Source organism: Colobus angolensis, unplaced genomic scaffold (genome assembly GCF_000951035.1).
Source record: "Colobus angolensis palliatus isolate OR3802 unplaced genomic scaffold, Cang.pa_1.0 Scaffold226, whole genome shotgun sequence".
Classification (NCBI taxonomy): Eukaryota; Metazoa; Chordata; class Mammalia; order Primates; family Cercopithecidae; genus Colobus; species Colobus angolensis.
This window is the reverse complement of record NW_012115444.1, coordinates 2766314-2788847: the sequence shown is the minus strand read 5'-3', so window position 1 is coordinate 2788847 and position 22534 is coordinate 2766314. Positions and strand designations below refer to the sequence as shown.

Here is a 22534-nt window from a genome sequence, read left to right as displayed (position 1 = left end):
TCGAGACCAGGCCTGGACAACATGGTGAAACCCCGTCTCTACTAAAAATACAAAAATTAGCCAGGAGTGGTGACACGCACCTGTAATCCTAACTACTGGGTAGGCTGAGGCAGGAGAATCACTGGAACCCAGGAGGCAGAGATTGCAGTGAGCCGAGATGGTGCCATTGCACTCCAACCTGGATGACCAGAGCAAAACTCCGTCTGAAAAAAAAAAAAAAAGCATAGTGACTGAACTTTTTAAAAGGTGTTTTTGTGATTTCTAGAGTGGTTTATTTTTCACTGGCAGTTTATTTCCAAATGTTTTTCTTATTAGGTTTCCCCTGTACTATGAGCTGAAGATTGCTTTTGTCATATGGCTGCTTTCTCCCTATACCAAAGGAGCAAGTTTAATATATAGAAAATTCCTTCATCCACTTCTTTCTTCAAAGGAAAGGGTAAGATATATGAATTACTTCCATAAATTTTTAAGAAATGCCTAAGCCAAGGCCAGGTATGGTGGCTTATACCTGTAATCTCAGCACTTTGGGAGGCTGAGGTGGGTGGATCACTTGAGGCCAGGAATATGAGACCAGCCTGACCAACTTGGTGAAACCCTACCTCTACTAAAAATACAAAAAAACATTAGCCAGGTATGGTGGTGCATGCCTATAATACCAGTTAGTTAGGAGGCTGAGGCAGGAGAATGGCTTGAACCTGGGAGGCGGAGTTTGCAGTGAGCTGAGATTGTGCCACTGCACTCCATCCTGGGCGAGAGAGCGAGACGCTGTCTCAAAAAAAAAAAAAAAAAAGGCCAGGCGCGGTGGCTCACGCCTGTAATCCCAGCACTTTGGGAGGCCGAGGCAGGCAGATCACGAGGTCCAGAGATCGAGACCATCCTGGCTAACACGGTGAAACCCTGTGTCTACTAAAAACACAAAAGAATTAGCTGGGCGTGGTGGTGGGCACCCGTAGTTCCAGCTACTCGGGAGGCTGAGGCAGGAGAATGGCGTGAACCCAGGAGGCGGAGTTTGCAGTGAGCTGAGATTGTGCCACTGCACTCCATCCTGGGCGAGAGAGCGAGACGCTGTCTCAAAAAAAAAAAAAAAAAAAGAAGCTCCTAGGCTGGGTGCAGTGGTTCCTGCCTGTAATCCCAACACTTTGGGAAGCCAAGGTGGAAGGATTGCTTGAGCCCAGGAGTTTGAGACTAGCCTAGGCAATGTAGTGAGACCCCCATCTCTACAAAAAAATTAAAAATTATTTGGTCATGGCTTATTGTCTCATGCCACTGCATTCCAGTTTAGGCAAAAGGAAGAGACCCTCTCTCAAAAAACAGAAAAGAAAAGAAAGAAATGCCTATCAACACATGCTTAATGCTATAAAATTTGTGAAACTATTATAGGGAGAATGTTCTACTTTGGGGCTTCTTAACATTATTTTTAAGTAAAACTAACATCTGTGGCTTTTTCCCCCAGGAGATTGATGATTATATTGTACAAGCAAAGGAACGAGGCTATGAAACCATGGTAAACTTTGGACGGCAAGGTTTAAACCTTGCAGCTACTGCTGCTGTTACTGCAGCAGTAAAGGTAATTGTTCATTTACCTTTTTAATCCAGTATCACATTAAGTTAACAAATAAAGAAAAGTGACTTTTTATTTCAAACCATTATAAAATTGTGGCATTTTGCTGTATGTTTATTTTTCTAATACTGGAAAACAAGTAAATAATTTTAAAGGTATTTTAATTTTATATTTTCTATACTTGATATTTTGAATCTCTTAATTGATCACAAAATGAGAGGTACTTAATAAATAATACAGCCTGAAAATGTCATGTAGTCATAATGTTCCCACTTAATGGCCTTAAAGTAGTTTGAGTAAAGCACCTGAAGTAAAGATGACCATTGTTTCTTTCTCTGTCTTCGGTGTTCTTTCTCTCTCTTTTTTTCTGTCTCTTTCTCAATGGCAATATCTTGGTAGGATTTCTGGCTTACTTCTGCATCTCTACTTCAATCAATTTGAGGTAACTGATTATTCAAAATAAGGCATGAAAAAGTCTGTTCTTAAAACTTGATACTCAGCCAATTACTAATGTCATTTGTTATGTTTGCAAGCCAAGTTATCAAATGAATGTGTTCCGTAAAAATTTGCATTATGGTTTTGGATTTCTTTGCATGTTGTAATTTGTGTGGTTTATTTTAAATACTTTAGCATAATTGATTTTGGTGTGTTTGGTATGGAAAGAAAATAGCCTTCTGTGTTCCTTAGTTGTTTCATGTATAAAATGGGGGTAATATACCTGTGAGAATATATAAAAGCACAGTGCTTGCTTGCATATAGTAGGAGCCCAATAAACATAAATATCATGTGTCTATCTCCATTCAAGATTCAAGTGAAAATTTAAGTTTTTTGCTATTAAATTAAATTGAGACTGAATAGTATTCTGCTTTCAAGTTAGTCTCTTTTAGTTATCTTGAACTAAAACAACAGTGCTATGGAAATAAATATTCTAGTTAAGTGGTGATTTTATATAACTGTAATGGCGAAGGGATATGAAATGAGGGCACTTTCACTTTTCAGAGAGTTTTTTGGCTCAAGTATCAAACTGAATATAATGAATAAGAAGGAAAATTCAAATTAGCATTACATTGAGGGTTAAATGGAAATTTATTAACTGTGCAGCACTATACATGTAAGACAACTATATTATTAATGATTATTAATGATCAGCACTTTAATATAGCATAGTTTTCCTGTTATTTGGCTTTTAAAGGCTTTTTCTTTTATTAGGATAGGTTTATAAATGAATACAGAAATAGCAAAGTTTTCAGCTTAAAGGCCTACGTTTTATTTTAGAAGTTCATTTTGCTTTTTATTTCTTGCTTAGTGAAAATGCATTCCTGATTTCCATATCTGCTAAAAAAGATTATCCAGGAGATAATCCAGCCACTGGGAATTCTAAAAAGAGGGAATAGATGCAATTAACAAAGAAATAATACAATAATATTTCCCAGAACTGAAGGATATGAATCTTCAGATTGAAAGGACCCACCAAGTACTTAGCACAATGAATGAAAAGAATGACTGACTCTAAGTGAAGTCCTTGGGTATCCCAAAACACCAGTGATAAGGAAAGAATTCATAAAGATTCCAAATATAAAAAGCATGTCACATTTGGCCGGGCATGGTGGCTCACGCCTGTAATCCCAGCACTTTGGGAGGCCAAGGCGGGTGGATCACTTAAGGTCAGGAGTTCAAGACCAGCCTGGCCAACATGGTGAAACCCTGTCTCTACTAAAACTACAAAGATTAGCTGGGCGTGGTGGCGGACGCCTGTAATCCCAGCTACTCGGGAGGCTGAGGCAGGAGAATTGCTTGAACCCGGGAGGCGGAGGCTGCAGTGAGCTGAGATCGTGCCACTACACTACAGCCTGGGTCACAGAGCAAGACTCCGTCTCAAAAAAAAAAAAGCATGCCACATTCAAATGATGTAGAATCAGAATGACATTAAATTTCTAAACAGTGACAAGGAAAGCTTGAAGACAGTAATACCATCCATGATACATCATGATTTTCACCTTCAAGTACTATAACAGTCAAGCTCTCGGTTGTGTGAAATTTCTTAATTCTAAGCATGCAGAGTCACAAGATTTACCTCCTGGTTATCTTTTGTCAGGGCAGATTTGTTCACCAGAGCTAGGGAATGGTCCACAAAAAGGGAAACCCATGGGATCTGGGAAACAAGTTATTCAGCACAGAAAGGAGATGACAAAAATTCCCAGAGAGAACACCACACAGCAAGTCCAAAGTGCAGCCAGCCAAAACTGGATGTGGTAGATGAAAGGTGCCAGGAGGGATGGCTCTGGTAGACCTACAAAGCCAAGAGGATCTTTCATGCCGCACAGAGATTATACTAAAACGGGTGAGAGGCCGGGCATGGTGGCTCACACCTGTAATCCTAGCACTTTGGGAGGCCGAGGTAGGTGGATCATCTGAGGTCAGGAGTTCAAGACCAGCCTGGCCAACATGGTGAATCCCTGTTTCTACTAAAAATACAAAAAAATTAGCTGGGCATGGAGAATTGCTTGAACCTGGGAGGTGGAGGTTGCAGTGAGCCAAGATCACGCCATTGCACTCCAGCCTGGGTGACAAGAGTGAAACTCTGTCTCAAAAAATACTAAAAATAAATAAATAATAAAACCAGGGAGAGGGCATGCTTCAACCAGATGACACATTGGCTCTAGGCCACTGGTGCCCATGCAGCTGCCCATGATCCCTGAGCACCATGAAAAAATATATTGGCGGCAATGTAAAGAGAAAGAAGGTGAGACAATGAAAAAGAAAAAAAAGGCATGATCATTAACTCTGGCGGAAAAAAACAAAAGTTACATAAGAAAGGAAATAATGGAGTATGACTGCATTTACATTATAATAATGAACACAGACTAAGGATTTAACAACTGTGGTTTTGCCATATTGAGGGTATCGGGGAAAGAGAAGAAAAGTAGAAGAGAACTAAAATCCTCATCTGTTACAATAGGAAAGTAGAGGGTTTAAAGGGGCTGCATCAGCAGGGGATGAAGAGGAGAAGGGGACTAAGCTTGTTGCTTTTTGCTACAAAATTTAGCATTTTTGACTTTGCAAATCAAGTACATGTATTTATTTACACCCAATGAAGATGCTGTCTGCATTTTTCCTATTTAAAAGCATTCTTCAACGTGGTTCTGTGGAGAAAAACTGAAAATTAAATTTCAAGTTGAAAAATTATTTAGAGAACACATTTTAGAATATTGTCTTAAAAAACAAGCATACAAATCCCATTTTTCCTCCTCACTTTTAGCATTTGCATATAATAATCTATTATTCTCCTATTTTGTGAGACGCCTTTGTACATATTGTGACTATTTTGTGCGGTACTTGTTTTATTTTGACTTGTGTTTACTACTCCCACATAGGGAATCAGCAGCCCCCACTGTATTATCTTATCCTCATTCCCTTCCCATTTATTTTTATCTTACACTTCGCCTCCATTGGTGTTTAGCATTCTACATATTATTTATTCAGCATCTGTTTATTTAATGCCTACTGCATAGTAGGTACTGGAAATGTAGCAATGAGCAAGATAGATGCAGCCCTCACCTGCACAATCTACTGTCTGTCTGGAGCTAATGTCCATATTAGCTAGGGAATAGCCCACAAAAATTTTATTTCTGACTGAAAATTGTATTTCACCTCTGGTTGATAAGACCCCACCCATTACCCTTCATTATTAAAATAAGCATTATCTCACAGGAATACTTTTCTGTAAAAATGCCATGAAAACAAAAATGTATCTATTTCATATATCTATTTTTCTGGCTCTCTTATGATTTATTGTTTCTTTTAATTTGTATGTTTAACACCTTAAAATCAGCTGTCCACCCCAAAGGCAGTAATATTGATAAAAATCATCTAAGTCACTCCTGCAAAACAAATAGAAGCCCATATCCCTTAAATGAAATCAGATACTGGATTTGGAACTGTCCCCATTTGTTTGCAATGCTGTGTGATTCTTTTATCCATAAAATCCCTGGATATGAGGTAACCTTCACTATTCTCATGAGTACAGGAATGTTGGAGATCCCATCCTGGAGTCTATATTATTCACTAGAAATGGTCATTAAATATGCTGAACAGAGCATAATGTTAACTCTATTTGCCTCAAGTTATACTGTACTTATTTTAAAGTACACGAAATTAGTTTCATCTCTGCAGATGTCAAACAAGGGCATTGTCATAGAAGAATCACTGAACCAGACACTTCATACCGAAGAGTAAATTGAAACTGAAATAGGAAATAGGTCAGGTTTAAGGAGAAGCTGCAAGAAAGCCAACAGTAAGATTTGAAAATTATTTGAAATTTTTACAATATATATTTTGTTTAAAGTATCTTTGAGGCTAAATATTCTTGGACTCTTGGTGTGACCTTTGAAGAATGGGTAATAACCCTGACTAGGTTTCCCAGGTTGAACCACCTGAGCATGTTAAAGGTGAAAATAGGAATCTAATCAGAACATTTATTACACCATAAAGCAATTTTCTGAAAATGTTACTCAGTTCTATGACCTCATTACCAGGCATCTGTTCGCAAGGTCACTGTACAAGTTTATTTTGGCTGAGCAAAGCATAAACATTTGAAGGACCTTCAAGGATTTTGCTGAGGATGTACAGCATTCCATAGCTTTCCACATGAGAAACGTAGGTGGTTTCGTGCAGATGAGCAACACTACTGCCAGATGAAGGACAGATGAAGAAAAGTACTATCCGTTGTATTAACTATGTCTTTGAACTTCTCTGGCAGCCTTTTCTTGGTGAATTTGTTTAGAAGATATAAGAAATCAATTACCACAGACTTTTGAACTTTATAGGTAAAATTGTTGAAATCTAATTGACTTTAAATGATCCTGATTAGGTCAAAAATCCTAACATCTTACTGTCTTTTTTATGACTTTTTGTTTGTGAATGACTTTGAGAATATACAACTTAGTATCATACACTTAAAAAAAAAAAAAGGGAAAGAACCTTTGTCCAGACAATGGAAAAAGAAGGTTGTATTATTTTTCCTACAATCTAAGGAAGCAGAATGGTATAATAAAAATTGAATGCTACAGCAATTGAGTTAATCTGGATTTTTTCTAGTGTTGATTCCGCTACAGATTAGCCATGAGATTTTGGACAAATCATCTGCATTGATCTAAGTATTAATTTTTCTCACTTGTAAAACAAAGCGGTGAAATATGATTTCTAAAACCCCTTATATCTCTAAAACAGTGGTTCTCAACTAGAGGCAATTTTGTGCCCCTGCCCTTACCATGGGACATTTTAGGTTGTCACCACTGAGAGGGGGCTGCTACTGGTATCTAGTCAGTAAAGAAAGGTCAGGGATGCTGCTTAATATTCTACAAAGCACAGGACGTTCCCCACAACAAAAAATTATCTAACGAAAAATAGCAAGAGTGTTAAGTTGAGAAACTGCTCTAAAAGTATGATGACTCAGAAAAAACTCAAGAGAATATATAAATATGTATAAGTAGTTTTAGTGATAGGTTAGAAATAATTTTTCCTTCCTTTTTAAAATTGTTCTCCATGTTATCAGTGTTCTTCAATAAATACGTATTGCTTTAATCTTAAACACACTAAAATATTTTATTCACCTAATGCAAATGCAGTCAATTCCATTCTGGGCTTGATCAGATTAATTGCTGAATGTGCATAGGGAAATGAGATTTCCCTAAAAACTAGGAACTAACCTTATCTGCAATTATAATGTAACGTCAAGGATCAACAAGAAATAGAGCTTAGTGACTATTGTTTACTGAATAGTATAATAAGAATTATTCTGTAAAAGAATGTTTTGTGCTTGTAAGATTATAAAGCATTGCTGGTTATATGCTTTTGAATCTGTGATTTAAAATGTGAAGAAAGTAAATTGAAGGTTTTATACAAAGGTGCTGATAAACATAATAAATTCTCCTTATTTAAAACAAAATAGGCCGGGCGCGGTGGCTCAAGCCTGTAATCCCAGCACTTTGGGAGGCCGAGACAGGCGGATCACGAGGTCAGGAGATTGAGACCATCCTGGCTAACATGGTGAAACCCCGTCTCTACTAAAAAAATACAAAAAACTAGCCGGGCGAGGTGGCGGGTGCCTGTAGTCCCAGCTGCTCGGGAGGCTGAGGCAGGAGAATGGCGTAAACCTGGGAGGTGGAGCTTGCAGTGAGCTGAGATCCGGCCACTGCACTCCAGCCTGGGCGACAGAGCGAGACGCTGTCTAAAAAAAAAAAAAAAAACAAAAACAAAATATAGTAATTTTAATGTAGTGTTTAACCAGGAAATGAAGTATTTAAACAAAGACAGCATTATTTGAGTGTGAAGAAATTGGAATTACTCATACATGCAGGGTCCCTTTTTATGGATGCCAACCATGTGCTTAGATACTTGAGTAGACATTCAGATGTCCTAGTGCCCTTGGATGTAAATGAGCTCTCTGTGGAGCCAGTGTGGGGAGCTGCTTCTCAGCTGAAGAATCCCTTCCAGAGCCTGAGTGTGCTAGCTCTGGACCCAGCCCTCCTGCCCAGTCGGTCCCTGCAGTATTTTCAGTTTCTTACCGACGCATATTTGGGCCCATCTAAATCCAAACCCTGAGAATTCAGTGCCACCTGAAGTTCAGATGGTTCAGGAACAATTCTACTCATGATGATCAGTTTCAATGTGTAAAATATTCTACAGAATACTTAATTACTTTGACTTTTACATTTTCATCATAATCTCTGTTACTTTGTTAGGATCAATTTTAACATACACAGAGTACAGACAATTCTGCAGAGAATAGGAACTAAAGTGCTGAGATATGGAATTATCTTGTGAATGGTAATCCTGCCTTTCCTCTTTACTGACTAAGACCACTGTTTCCATACAGCAGACTAGACTAGAACTTTTCTTCCTTCCTTCTTTCTTTTTCTTTCTTTCTTTCTTTCTTTCTTTCTTTCTTTCTTTCTTCTTTCTTTCTTTTTCTCTCTCTTTCGTTCTCTCTCTTTCTCTCTCTCTTTCTTTCTTTCTGTCTGTCTTTCTTCTTTCCTTTTTTAGAAACAGGGTCTCACTTTATCACCCAGACTGGAGTGCAGAGTTGTGATCACAGCTAACTAAGGCCTCAAACTCCTGGCCTCACGTGATCCTCCCACCTTGGCCTCCCGAAATGTTGGAATTGCAGGCGTGAGCCACTGCACCGGTCCTTTTGTCATTTTTCTTATACTTTTGTCTTAACATTATATAAATTAAATAGAAGAAAATAGATACACAAAGCATTATTTATTTAAACAAAACCAATACCTTTTAACATTGTTATTTACAAGTGACTGTAATGTTCTATTTGTGACCTCAAAAATAGACCATTTTTCTTTTACTGATGGGATTAAAGCATTAGATACAGGAAACATGGGTGAGAAATGGATCAGAAATTCTTATAGTATACCACATATTGACTAATTTTGTAATATTAAAGACAATATTTTAAAAAAGAAAAGAAGTCACCCATCCCATCTGCCTAAACATTGTACTGTTGTTAGTTTTGCGTTTTTCCCTGCCTACTTATAGCCATACTGCACACTTGCAACCATATTATGCATGTGATATAGAATTCTGGGGTAGAGGGAAGATGTCTCCACTTACCATTAATATAGCAAACATAGTTCCTTTATTACTGGAGTTTTTGTGTTGAAGATGTAAAAACTGGAAGGAATAAGGTGGCCTTCAGAAGTGATTACTTTATAATTATAACCATCCTTTAAACTGGTTACATTGGATACTTGTAATTTATATAATGTTTTCAAAGTCCACAATACTGCACCAATTTCTCTCTTATATTAGTTTTATTCTAGGCCCATAAAAAAGGTGATAATGGCTGTTAAAGTGTTGGAGGTTCTCAAAGAGGGCTCATATTCTCTTTTTGCTTTTCCCTACAGTACCTGGCTTTCCTGAAAGCCTTGAAGAGGTTGATAATACTTGGGTATTGATAATGGTAGCATTGGTTACTCAAGAGCTAAATTTAAATCCAGCCTGTAGAGAGATCACCCAGATACCTCAAGGTTGGGCCTTGCCTTGCTCATGTTTAATCTAAACCTGAAGCAACCCTTGGTGGGTGGTATAGTCTACCCATGGAGAAGCCTGTAGCCATACCTGTGGTTTGCTGCCAAACCTCTGCATAAAACCTACAGTGTTTACATTAAAACATGCTGCCATCTATGGAGAACTCTTTAACAGTCAAGAGTAATGAAATAGAAGGGACATAAAAAAGTATTTAGTTTACTTATTACATGTTCAATATCAGTAGCATACCGGGAGAATAGAAGAAGCCTAAGATTTGTCCCTCTCCTCTAATGTCTTAAAAGTCTTGCTCTGGAGGCAAAATATACCTATCACAACAGTAGAAGTAACAGTATTATGTGCATTCATTTGTGAGGTATATCCCAAGAGATTTGTTGATTATGCTTGTTAAACATACCAAAGTTTGGGGATGATACAATTATAAAACTAGACTGATTCTGTTATACTTTGAGTCATTTGTATCCTGAAATGTACCTTCTTGAGTGGGAGGGTTTGGGAATTATAGCCAGCCTTGGAAATTGCATGTGAATTGAGTAAAGGGTATCATGGACATGCATGTCATTTGTCATCTGTGTGGCAGTAGATAAAGAAATCAGGAATTGCTGAGAGAGGGCACATAACTACGAAGATGAAATAAAGAGAATGACATTTCTGAGAAACAAGGCATCTGTTTCAGATGAACACTGGTCACTTCCTTGTAGTATGTCTCTAGAGTCTTCTGTCATCTATTTGATAAGTAAATGATATCTAATAAGGAGGAAGCAAGTATAATAAATTAGACCATGCCACAAATGTTTTTTAAATGTGTGAAATCCAATTATTTTTATTGAGAATAAAGACCTTTAATGATTTCATATCACAATTCAAAAATATGGTAGAAATAAACAGCTCAAGTGGGATATGGAAATGGCATTTGGTTTTGACATAATGTATTATTAACTCAAAGTAACTGAATCAAGACTCATAAATTAAGACCTTTTTCTTGAGTGTAAAATACAAGTTAATAGTAATGTCCAAATGTTTGTAGCACCTTTGACTTTGAAATTTAGAGATGAAGCATTATGGATTAGTTTCTATGGTAACACTGTAACTAGAGGAAATCATAAATTCATATGTGTGAAAAGAAGAAATAATAAGTATAAAAACCCCCTTAGAAGAATATTTTTAATCTAGCTATAAATAAGAAGTGACTCATCTATATGCTATGCAAATTTAAAGTAGGTAAATTTAGAATTTTTTTTTCTTTTTTTGCTTTTACAAAGCTTTATACTTTAGGAGGGGAAGTGTAGTTATATATGAACAGTTCAGAAAATGTCTCTTTCAGTGCTGCCGTGGTGGAAATGTTCTGTATCTGCACCATCCATAGCCACATGCAGCTATTGAACATTTGAAAAGTGGCTAGTGCAATTAAAAGAAGTAAACATTGTATTTATTTAACTTTACTTAATTTCAATTTAAATACCCACCTGTGCCTAGTATCTGCCATATTGTTAAGGGAAAGGACTTAAAGTCAAATGTAGAGTAGTAGATATGTCTTGCCAGATAGTTAATTCACTAATTGACTGTCATTTTGTATTCAAGATTCTTTGGCTCTTACAGGTTTCTAACTTGTTCTAGAAAGAGCCATTACCAGTCCTGACTTCCCTTAGCTTTAAAACAATGTCATGTCTCTTTTACTTTAAAAAGTTGCCCTTGGCCGGGCGTAGTGGCTCACATCTATAATCTCAGCACTTTGGGAGGCCAAGGCAGGAGGATCCCCTGAGGTCAGGAGCTCAAGACCAGCCTAGCCAACATGACAAAACCCCATCTCTGTTAAAAATACAAAAATTAGCTGGATGTGGTGCCACATGCCTGTAATCCTAGCTACTCAGGAGACTGAGGCAAGAGAAACGCTTGAACCTGGGAGGCAGAGGTTGCAGTTGCCAAGATCGTGCCACTGCACTCCAGCCTGGGCAAAAGAGTGAGACTCTGTCTCTAAATAAATAAATATTAATTAATAAATTAATTAGAAGTTGCCCTAAATTTTAAAGTTTAAGCCCCAAAGTGCTAGTTTTAGGAGACAGCAACATTATAGATGCTGTTTACTCTGAGGGTAAGCCCATCATACATCTTTTACATTTTAAAATTAAATATGATGCTGAAATGTTTGGGGTGAAATGTACTGATGTCTACAAGTTACTTTGAAATGCATGAAAAAATAAAATGAATTCATGGATGGATAGAAGGTAGATATGTGAGAAAGGAGATACCGCAAAATGTAAACAATATTGGGTGTTCATTGTACAATTCTTTTAGCTTTTCTGAAGTTATCTTAATAAAATGTTCAGGGATAGTTAAATGTAAGCATACTAAATATTTTTTTTCTTGGATCTATCACTTCTGTATTAAATAGAGCCAAGGAGCAATAACTGAACGTTTAAGAAGCTTCAGTATGCATGATTTAACAGCTGTCCAAGGTGATGAGCCTGTGGGACAAAGACCATACCAACCTCTACCAGAAGCAAAAAAGAAAAGTAAACCAGCCCCTGGTGAATCAGCAGGTGTGCTTGTTTGTTTTAATATATGGTTCTTTTACATGGACACAGGGAGGGGAACAACACACACTGGGGCCTGTCAGGGGGTGGGAGACAAGGAGAGGAGGGAGAGCATTAGGACAAATACCTAATGTATGCGGGGCTTAAAACCTGGATGATGGGTTGATGGATGCAGCAAACCACCATGGCACATGTATACCTATGTAACAAACCTGCACATTCTGCACATGGATCCTGGAACTTACTGTAAAATTATATATAAAGTGTATATATATATATGATTCTTCCATAATTGGGCTTGTGGATACTAAAATGATACATGATAACTATCTGAATTTAGGTAGAAAAAATTTACTTCTAAGCTTGTATTTTTTACTTTTACATTTAATCATAGTTCTTTTCCTCTGAATTTTTTCTAAATTAGTACTTGCTAGGCCAGGCGCAGTGGCTCAGGCTGGGTGCAGTGGCTCACACTGTAAATCCCAGCGTTTTGGGAGGCTGAGGCGAGTGGATCACGAGGTTAGGAGTTCAAGACCAGCCTGGCTAACATGATGAAACTCCATCTCTACTAACAATACAAAAAAAATTAGCTGGGCATGGTGGCACATGCCTGTGATCCCAGCTACTTGGGAGGCTGAGGCAGGAGAATTGCTTGAACCCTGGAGGTGGAGGTTGCAGTGAGCTGAGATGATGCCACTGCACTCCAGCCTGGGCAACAGAGTGAGACTTTGTCTCGGGAAAAAAATAAAAAGATTAGTACTTGCCTTTTGCTGATTCTGGAGATCATCTGCCTAACAAAGTAGGCTTTTTTGCTGTCATTAATTTTTAGAAGCTGTAGGTGTGGTTACCAATACCTTCTTACCACCAGCACTAGTTCTAACCTGTAATAAATACTCTTTCTACTCAAACTGTGCACTGACATCTAAAGAGTTTTATAGTTGAACACTCTTTACTGTAAGTGCTGTGGACAAATAAGGATATTGACTCACAGATTAAAAATTTTAAGCACGTGATAAAAGATGACTCAATTTAAAAATAAGATTACTCCCATGGAAAATGTGTTGAAATTACATATTCTAGTTCAAGAGCTAACTTGTAGGCATATTCTAGTATAAATTATGAACATGTCATAGTTAATATATTCTAAAACTTTAAAAAACTATCATGATCTTAGAAACATACATATAAATTAGACACGGTTCCTTAGTCATTTTATCACATATAATAAGAAAGTTTGAATTCAAAAGCAAGGCTGAGAACTAAGATTTTCAAGACATTCCTTATTAATGTGTTAAGTCCATAAGGTACAGGGCTATTTGACTTTTTATTTAAAAAAGAAGTTTTCTTTTGAGAGAGATTGAAAATCATCTTTATAATTAAAACCAATTTGAAAAATAAAAAAAAAAAACTGTTCCTCCTTAAAAAGGAAAAATACCTCTGCAAAAACAATTTTTTTTTATTAGCCGAGCATGATGGTACTCACCCAGCTACTTGGAAGGTAGATGGGAAAATCACTTGAGCCCAGAAGTCGAGGCTACAGTGAGCCATGATCACACCACTGCACTCCAGACTAGGTGATAGAGCAAGACCCTTTCTCAGGAAAAAAGAAAAAAAAACAAAAGAAAAAGTAATGAGCTTTCTTCCAAGAATGAATACTTTTACAAAGTTTTGACTATTATCTAAGAGGTAGTGATCAAGCATTGGCCATTGATTAAGGTAGCGATGCCTTTGAGAGCAAGGAACCATCAGTCTTATTAGTACATTAATAATGTAAAAGTAGTTCCTAATGTAGACATTTCCTTTTTTTATTTTTTTTGTTTTTGTTTTTGTTGTTTATATATTTTGAAATAGGGTCTCACTCTGTCACTCAGGCTGGAGTGCAGTGGTACAATCTCTACTCACTGCAGCTTTGACCTCCCAGGTTCAAGTGATCCTGTCTCAGCCTCCCAAGAAGCTGGGACTACAGGTATGCACCACCATTCCCTGCTAATTTTTCCATTTTTTGTAGAGACAGGGCTTCACCATGTTATCCAGACTGGCCTCAAACTCCTGGGCTCAAGCAGTCTGCATGTCTCGGCCTCCCAGAGTGCTGGGTGGGATTGCAGGCATGTGCCACACCACCTGGCCTTGGTATTTCTTAATATGCATTTGAAATTAGGTGGTCAGGTGCAGTGGCTCACACCTGTAATGTCAGAGCTTTGGGAGGCCGAGGTGGGCAGATTCCCTGAGGTTAGGAGTTCAAGACCAGCCTGGGCAACATGGTGAGACCATGTCTCTACTAAAAATACAAAAATTAGCCAGATGTGGTTGTGTATGCCTGTAGTCCCAGCTATCCGGGAGGCTGAGGCAGGAGAATTGCTTGAACCCAGGAGACAAAGGTTGCTGTGAGCTGAGATCACACCACTGCACTCTAGCCTGAGTGACAGAGAGAGACTCTTCCTCAAAAAAAAAAAAAAAAAAATAGGTATATTGATTTTGATTATGGAGTCTGCTGTATGTATTATATTTTGCTGATTTAGACCAGATATCTTAGACCAGAGTCCTTTTTTAGCAGTTTATTCATAATCATACCCAAGGATTGGCTAAGAATTATGTTCTAATTAGGCAAATAAAAACAGGTTTATAAATATGAAAATTCATAATACTATTTTTATGGTGCTCACCTATCAATTTTTTTTTTTTTTTTTTTTTTGAGACGGCATCAATCTCTGTCACCCAGGCTGGTGTGCAGTGGCACGATCTCGGCTCACTGCAACCTCCGCCTCCCAGGTTCATGAGATTCTCCTGCCTTAGCTTCCTGAGTATCTGGGATTACAGGTGTGCGCCACCACGCCTGGTTAATTTTTATATTTTTAGTAGAGACGGGGTTTCACCATGTTGGTCAGGCTGGTCTCGAACTCCTGACCTTGTGATCCGCCCACTTCAGCTTCCCAAAGTGCTGGGATTACGGGCATGAGCCATCGCGCCTGGCCATCTACCAAATTTTATATCTATGACTAAAATATTTTAAAATATTGACTTGCTGTTCTTAAATTTCAAATCATGAATTTAAGTTTTATAAAAATATGAAGTATGTGGTAGCAGTATGAGAAAGATAGTTGTTCAGTTATGAAAGGTACTTGTTCAGAGTTATAAATGCTGCGCAGTTTCCAGTTTTTCTACAAAATGGTGTATATTCTGAGCCTTTCTTCCCTAAGGAAACACTTTCATCAAAACTTTCTTTCTTGACCATATTTTTAACAAAGCAGTATGGTTCTAGGACCAGAATAGGTGAAGAGAAGTTAATAATAGATCATCTAGATAGACACAAACCCAGGTGTACATGGAAATCTATCAAATGAGAAAGACAATCTTTCAAATTGGTGGAGGAAAGACAGATTATTTAATAAGTGATGCTAGGATAACTGTTAGACTGCTAGAAGATGGAGTAGAGAATGAAGTTATATCTCTGCCTCAAATCTTAGATCAAAATAAATTCTTAAAAGATAAGATTTAAGTATAAAAAAATTAAACTAAATAGTAGGAAGTCCCTGTGAATTTTTTTATAATCTTAAGATAGATAAAATTTCTTAAGCATGATATCAAAACCAGAAACCATAATGGAACAGTTTTTGAGATTTTCCTACATAAAAATATATAAAATTATAATATGGGGGGGAAACATAAAAAAGACAAACTACAAACTGTCAGAAATATTCCCATTATATGTTACAGGCAAAGGTTCAGATTCAACAATCCAGTAACCCTCACAAACCAATTATTGTCAATGCTACCAAAGAATACAATTGGTCAAGAAATATATGAAAGAGATTCTCAACCTCAGATAATCAAAAAATAGTAATAATAATAATTTTCATTTGCCAGATTGGCAAAAAAAAATGTTTTTAATTAACAGTGCTCTGTGTTGGGAACTGTTTCAGTTATCTAGTTATCTATTGCTGCATAATAAGCCACCCCAAAACAGCAGCTTGAAACAATCATGGTCATTTATTTTGCCCACAGATCTGGGGGTGACTTGACTTGGCAAAGCAGTTCTTGCTCAGGGTCTCCTGCAGCTGTGGTCTGACAGCAGCTGGGCTAGAGTTATAATCTCAAAGAGAGCTCACACATCTGCTGTCTGAGCTGAAAAGAGTCAAGCAGCTGCTGGCTAGAATGGTTGGAGCCTCTCAGCCATCTCCCTCTATGTTCTCTCCATGTGGTCTCTAAGGGTGGTTGGATTTCTAACCTGGCAGCTGAAGCCTCCCAGGCCAGTGTGCCGAGAGAAACTTGCAGAAGTCCTAGAAGCAGCATCAGTTCCGTCACATGTTTTGTGGCGATTTGTTGAGGCAAGTACAGAGGCCTCTGAAATGTTAAAGGAAGGGAAGAGGAATGTCAGAGAATCTGTAGACATGTTTTAAAACCACTACAGCAAGCCTGTTGAGAAGCACTCATAGGCACTTTTTATGAGTTTAAAATGGAATAATCCTTTTGGATGACAATCTGGTAGTAATCATCATAATTTATTCCCTTTAGCTCAGCAAGAAGCTTTTAAGAATATGTCATAAGGAAATAATCAGACAAGTGTTCAAATATGCATGTACAACAATGTTCATCTCGTTGTTTATAATAACAAATATTGGAATGAACAAAATGCCTAGGAGAAATGATTAAGCAAAAGGTGGTTTATTAGCTGTGAAACATAACAATGTCAATCTATACTTAATGATATGAAAACGTATCCAGATTGTAGGGGAAAAAACAATAATAAGTAGATGATGAAATGGATTAATATACCTAATTTGTTTAATGTATATACATAAGAGAAAGTTTGGAAGGGTATTACTAAAATGGTAACTAACAGTGTTTAGCCCTGAGTAGTGAGCTTTTTCGTTTGTTGTTGTTTTTTAAATTAACCTATTAATCTTAAAATCAGCCATACTCTTCATTTAAAAAAAATAAGTTATTCATTTTCAGGTTTTAAGTTAAACAGAAAATGTATTTTTTTTTTTAATATATTAATGGAGATGGGATCTCAGTATGTTGCCCAAGCTGGTCTCGAACTCCTCAGTTCAAGTGATCTTCCCACCTCTGCTTCCCAGAGTGCTAGGATTACAGGCATGAGTCACCAAGCCCAGCCAGAAAATGTATATTTTAATGAAAATATTTGACTTGATTCTAGTGTCTCCACTCTCTTTGATTCAAGCATTGGTTAATAAATTGCTAAATTAAACTCTTTTTTTTTTTTTTTTTTGAGGCGGTGTCTCACTCTGTCACCCAGGCTGTAGTGCGGTGGTGCGATCTCAGCTCACTGCAGCCTCCACCTCCCAGGTTCAAGCGATTCTCTGCCCCAGCCTCCCGAGGAGCTGGGATTACAGGCACGTGCCATCGCACCCAGCTAATTTTTGTATTTTTAAGTAGAGATGGAGTTTTGCCATATTGGCCAGGCTAGTCTCAAACTACTGGCCTCAAGTCATCCACCCGCCTCAGCCTCCCAAAGTGCTGGGATTACAGGCGTGAGCCACCGCACCCAGCCTAAACTTGTTAATTTCATTTCCCAATAAATTCTAATTCTGTGGACTGTCATTTTTGACCTGCTATACTAAGTAACCTCCCCAGTTAGGCTTCCTGCCCTCAGCCTTATCCATTTCTGATTCGTTTTCCAAAGTGCAAGAAGAATATTTCACACAACCCAAGTCTAATCATGTTACTCTTCTGCTTAAAACATTTCAGTACTCTCCCCAAGCCTCCAGAGGCGTCATTGCTCTCTGATGAAGTCCAAACTAGATAGCATGGTATATTAACTCCCCACCCTTGTTCTCCCACTCCATCAAGTGCTAGTCATACAGAATCATGACTCTTTGAGGATTTAGCTTAGCCACCACCTCCTACAAGGCCTTCTCTCATAACCCACCCTTTCCAACCCACCCCATGCTGATTACATTCTCTTACTGTATGCCCCCCCGGCACCTTGTCATTAGCTTATAGCATTTATTACAGTATCATAATGTGCATTACATTGTTTCTCCTATTGGACCCTAAATTTTTTGAGGGTAGAAAAAGCTATTGGCCAGGCGCGGTGGCTCAAGCCTGTAATCCTAGCACTTTGGGAGGCCGAGACGGGCGGATCACGAGGTCAGGAGATCGAGACCATCCTGGCTAACACGGTGAAACCCCGTCTCTACTAAAAATACAAAAACCAGCCGGGCGAGGTGGCGGGCGCCTGTAGTCCCAGCTACTCGGGAGGCTGAGGCAGGAGAATGGCGTGAACCCGGGAGGCGGAGTTTGCAGTGAGCTGAGATCCGGCCACTGCACTCCAGCCTGGGCAACAGAGCGAGACTCCGTCTCAAAAAAAAAAAAAAGAAAAAGACAGCTATGGCTTTTTCATCTTTGTATCCTCATAATTCAGCACACTGCCTTATTCATAATATAATTTAAAAAATACTTGGAGTAATGAATCAATCCATCACTTTTCCTGAAGCTGTAATTAGAAAGCTAATAAGATTTTTTTTTTAGCTGGAATTAGGAAAAAAGAAAAGAATAAGATGCATAATTAGCCTTTGAATGAAATTCCAATTCCTAACCATACCAAATGAGAGGCAATTAAAATAGCAAGGACTGTGTTTGTTGAACTGTGCTCTTATGCTACATTTGTGGCCTTAGAGAAATTGTTTATCACAGTTACTTCCTTTCTGACTTTTTCCTTGATTCCTCATTCTGTTTTACCATATTGGGATCAGGAACACTATATAAGCAACATCAATAGAAAAAAAAAACTCTAGAAATGACAACCTAAACTTTAAACCTGGTTTGTTTTTCTTAATTATAAAATGAACATTTTTTAAAAATAAGAATTTGGCAAGTAAAAAATGAAAAAATGTAGAAATACCTAAAAGCTCACTTCCATGAAATATAATCGTTTCATTTATGTTTTTCCTTTGTTTGTTTCTATATGTACATTTTTTTTCCACACTTAATATTACTTCAGGAGCTTTTTCCCAGGACCACTGACCCATCCCCTTTCTGGTCACACTGGCCTCCTTGCAGTTCTTCTAAGCAATCCCCAAGCCCTAGCTACTCTCCTCAGTGCCTCTGTGCATGCTGTCTCTTCTACCCAGAACACACACACTTCCTTGGACTAGCGCAAGAAAACAAAGGATCTTGGCGTAAATAATGACTGATTCCACTCCCAAATCTCCTCTGACTTCTAGCCTAGAAGTCTAACAGTGTAAAATTATAGTTGACTAATATACAATTCAAGTTGCTTATTATGAGAGTAACAAGCTTATTCATGACTCTTTGTAGTTTTCTTAGTGATTCTCAAATTATTCATGTCTTAGAAGAGCAGACCAATAAACATGTATTCAATTTTTTAAAATATGTATATTTTTTGAAACAGGCTATAATGCAGTGGCATGATCACAGCTCATTGCAGCCTTGACTCCCCAGGCTCAGGTGATCCTCCCACCTCAGCCTTTGGAGTAGCTAGGACTACAGGTGCACAACACCATGCCCAGCTAATTTTTGTATTTTTTCACCATGTTGCCCAGGCTGATCTCGAACTCCTAAGCTTAAGCGATCCGCCTGACTTCCCAAAGTGCTGGCATTACAGGCATGGGCCGCCACCAAGCCCAGCCGTTTATTTTTTATCACATGCATGGAATCTATCCCATGCCTTCTCCTGAGCCTGGAAATCCTTCTCCTTTTTTTTTTTTTTTTTTTTTTTGGAGACGGAGTCCTGCTCTGTCACCCAAGCTGGAGTGCAGTGACACAATCTCTGCATTGTGTTCACTGCAACCTCCACCTCCTGGGTTCAAGTGATTCTTCTGCCTCAGCCTCCTAAGTAGCTGGGATTACAGGCTCCTCCTGCCACCACACCCAGCTAATTTCTGTATTTTTAGTAGACTCGGGTGTTTCACCATGTTGGCCAGGCTGGTCTCGAATTCCTGACCTCAGGTGATCTGCCCACATTGGCCTCCCGAAGTGCTGGACTTACAGGTGTAAGCCACTACACCTAGCTGGAAGTCCTTCCACTTTCTCCTCACCTGAAGATTTAAGTATTTATGCTCCTTATCTTTGTTAAAGGAGAATTTATAACTTCATGGGGATTTCTTTTCTTTTCTTTTCTTTTCTTTTTTTTTGAGATGGAGACTCACTCTGTCACCCAGACTGGAGTGCAGTGGCGCAATCTCAGCTCACTGCGAATTCTGCCTCCCGGATTCACGCCATTATCCTGCCTCAGCCTCCCGAGCAGCTGGGACTACAGCTGCCTGCTACCACGCCTGGCTAATTTTTTTGTATTTTTAGTAGAGGCGGGGTTTCACCGTATTAGCCAGGATGGTCTCAATCTCCTGACCTCATGATCCACCCACCTTGGCCTCCCAATGTGCTGGGATTGCAGGCAAGAGCCACCGCGCCCAGGCACTTCATGGGGATTTCTAATCTCACTCCTTTGTTTATAACCTACTTAGTACTCTGGTTGCCTGAGACTTGGGCCCCTGTCTTGCTGTCTCCAGCATCCTCAGGCAGTGGTTCTCAAAGTATGGACCACAGACCATGAGCACAAGCATTACCTGGGAACTTGTCAGAAATGCAGATTCTCAGCCCCACCTCAAATCTCCTGGATCAGAAGTTCTGGGGATGTCAGAACTTGTATTAACAGGTTCTCTAGGTACTCTAGCGTGCTCAAGTTTGAGAACCTCAGCTTCAGGGTTGAAAGAGCTTTGGCCTTGAGGCCAAGCCTCAAGATGCTCTCATACTTCCTGACAATAACCATCCTGACTGTGTGGATGTTTGCATATTGGCCCGTAGTAAGTCTTTATAGCTACACATAACAGCCTTCTAGCATACTCGCATGATCTCTCACTGCTGTGCCTGATTCTATTTTGTTTGACTAATATCTGTCACATAGTCTGTGGTACTTCTAAGTACTGCAGCCTACCTGGCTGAGTTTTATCTCAACAACTGCAACAGCAGCTAACATCCTCATCCTCATCACCTGCCCCCGGTGACCTTATTTTGCCCAAAGTTCTAGCCCCCTGGGGTCTTCCTCAACACCTTAAATAAACCCTACCATTCCCAGTCTTGACAAAAGATATGACACGTAGAAGGGAAAAGCCTTAATTCCTAATTCAAGGCAAAAGTGCAAATGACAGACTAAAACACAAATGCTTGGGTTGAATGCATGAAGAGGAGAAAAGGTGGGAAGAGACTTTTTGCTCTACATCTATTTATAGTCTCGAACTTTTTAACAAGATGATGTGTTACCTACTCAAAAATAAATTATTTTATAATTATTTTTAAAAATGCATAGTAAAAATAAGAATGATAGGGAAAATTTCCTGGAGGAAATAAATTATGAGTTTCACCTGGAATAGTTCAAGAGGCAAAGCTTAATGATAAAGGGCATGGAGCACATTCCAGATGCAAAAAGAGTAACTGGGGGAAATGCAAACCATACAAAGAACTGTACACAGATGGGGCAAAGAGCCAGCACTGACTGGTGTCCTTTTACCAAAACATGCTGTTTTTGACAACTTGTTTAGGTTATGGAATTCCACTGAAAGATGGAGATGAGAAAACAGATGAGGAAGCGGAGGGGCCATATTCAGATGATGAGATGTTAACACATAAAGGACTTCGAAGATCACAAAGCATGAAATCTGTGAAAACCACCAAAGGCCGCAAAGAGGTTAGTTAAGTGTAGAGCTGTTTTCTTAATGATTAACAATTTTCCTGCTGCATTATCATTTAGGGTATTAATGATCCATAAATGAAGGATTGGAATGGTAGAACAGCAGTTTGATGATTTTTTTTTTTTTAACTTTTTTGGGGATAGAGCTTTTTTGCTCTGTCAGCCAAATTGGAGTGCAGTGTGGCGTAATCACAGTTCACTGCAGCCTCAAATTCCTGGGCTGAAGCAGTCCTCCCACCTCAATCTCCCAAGTAGCTGGAACTACAGGCACATGCCACCGCACCTGGCTAATTTTTTCATTGTTTGTAGACAGGGTTTCACCATGTTGCCCAGGCTGGTCTCCAACACCTGGCCTCAAGCAATCCTCTCGCTTCTGCCTCTCGAAGTGCTGGGATTCCAGGCGTGAGCCATCTCACCCGGCCAGCAGTTTATTTTATTTTATTTTATTTTATTTTATTTTATTTTATTTTATTGTTGAGACAGAGTCTCGCTCTGTTGCCCAGGCTGGAGTGCAGTGGCGCAATCTCGGCTCACTGCAACCTCTGCCTCCCGGGTTCAAGCCATTCTCCTGCCTCAGCCTCCTGAGTGCTGGGATTACAGGCATGTGCCACCATGCCCAGCTTTTTTTTTATATTTTTAGTAGAGACGGGGTTTCACCATGTTGGTCAGGCTGGTCTCGAACTCCTGACCTTGTGATCCGCCCACTTC

General features: G+C 38.8%; 1 protein-coding gene across 1 annotated transcript in view; it reads left to right on the top strand.

The window, feature by feature from the left end:
* The window catches only part of REEP3 (receptor accessory protein 3), a 64289-nt gene that overhangs the window by 36640 nt on the left and 5115 nt on the right, over positions 1-22534 (top strand). The window contains exons 4-7 of the mRNA XM_011944095.1: positions 316-436; positions 1454-1567; positions 12015-12162; positions 21678-21823. Coding sequence (XP_011799485.1) covers positions 316-436; positions 1454-1567; positions 12015-12162; positions 21678-21823 — 529 coding nt within the window. The remainder of the gene's footprint in view (positions 1-315; positions 437-1453; positions 1568-12014; positions 12163-21677; positions 21824-22534) is intronic.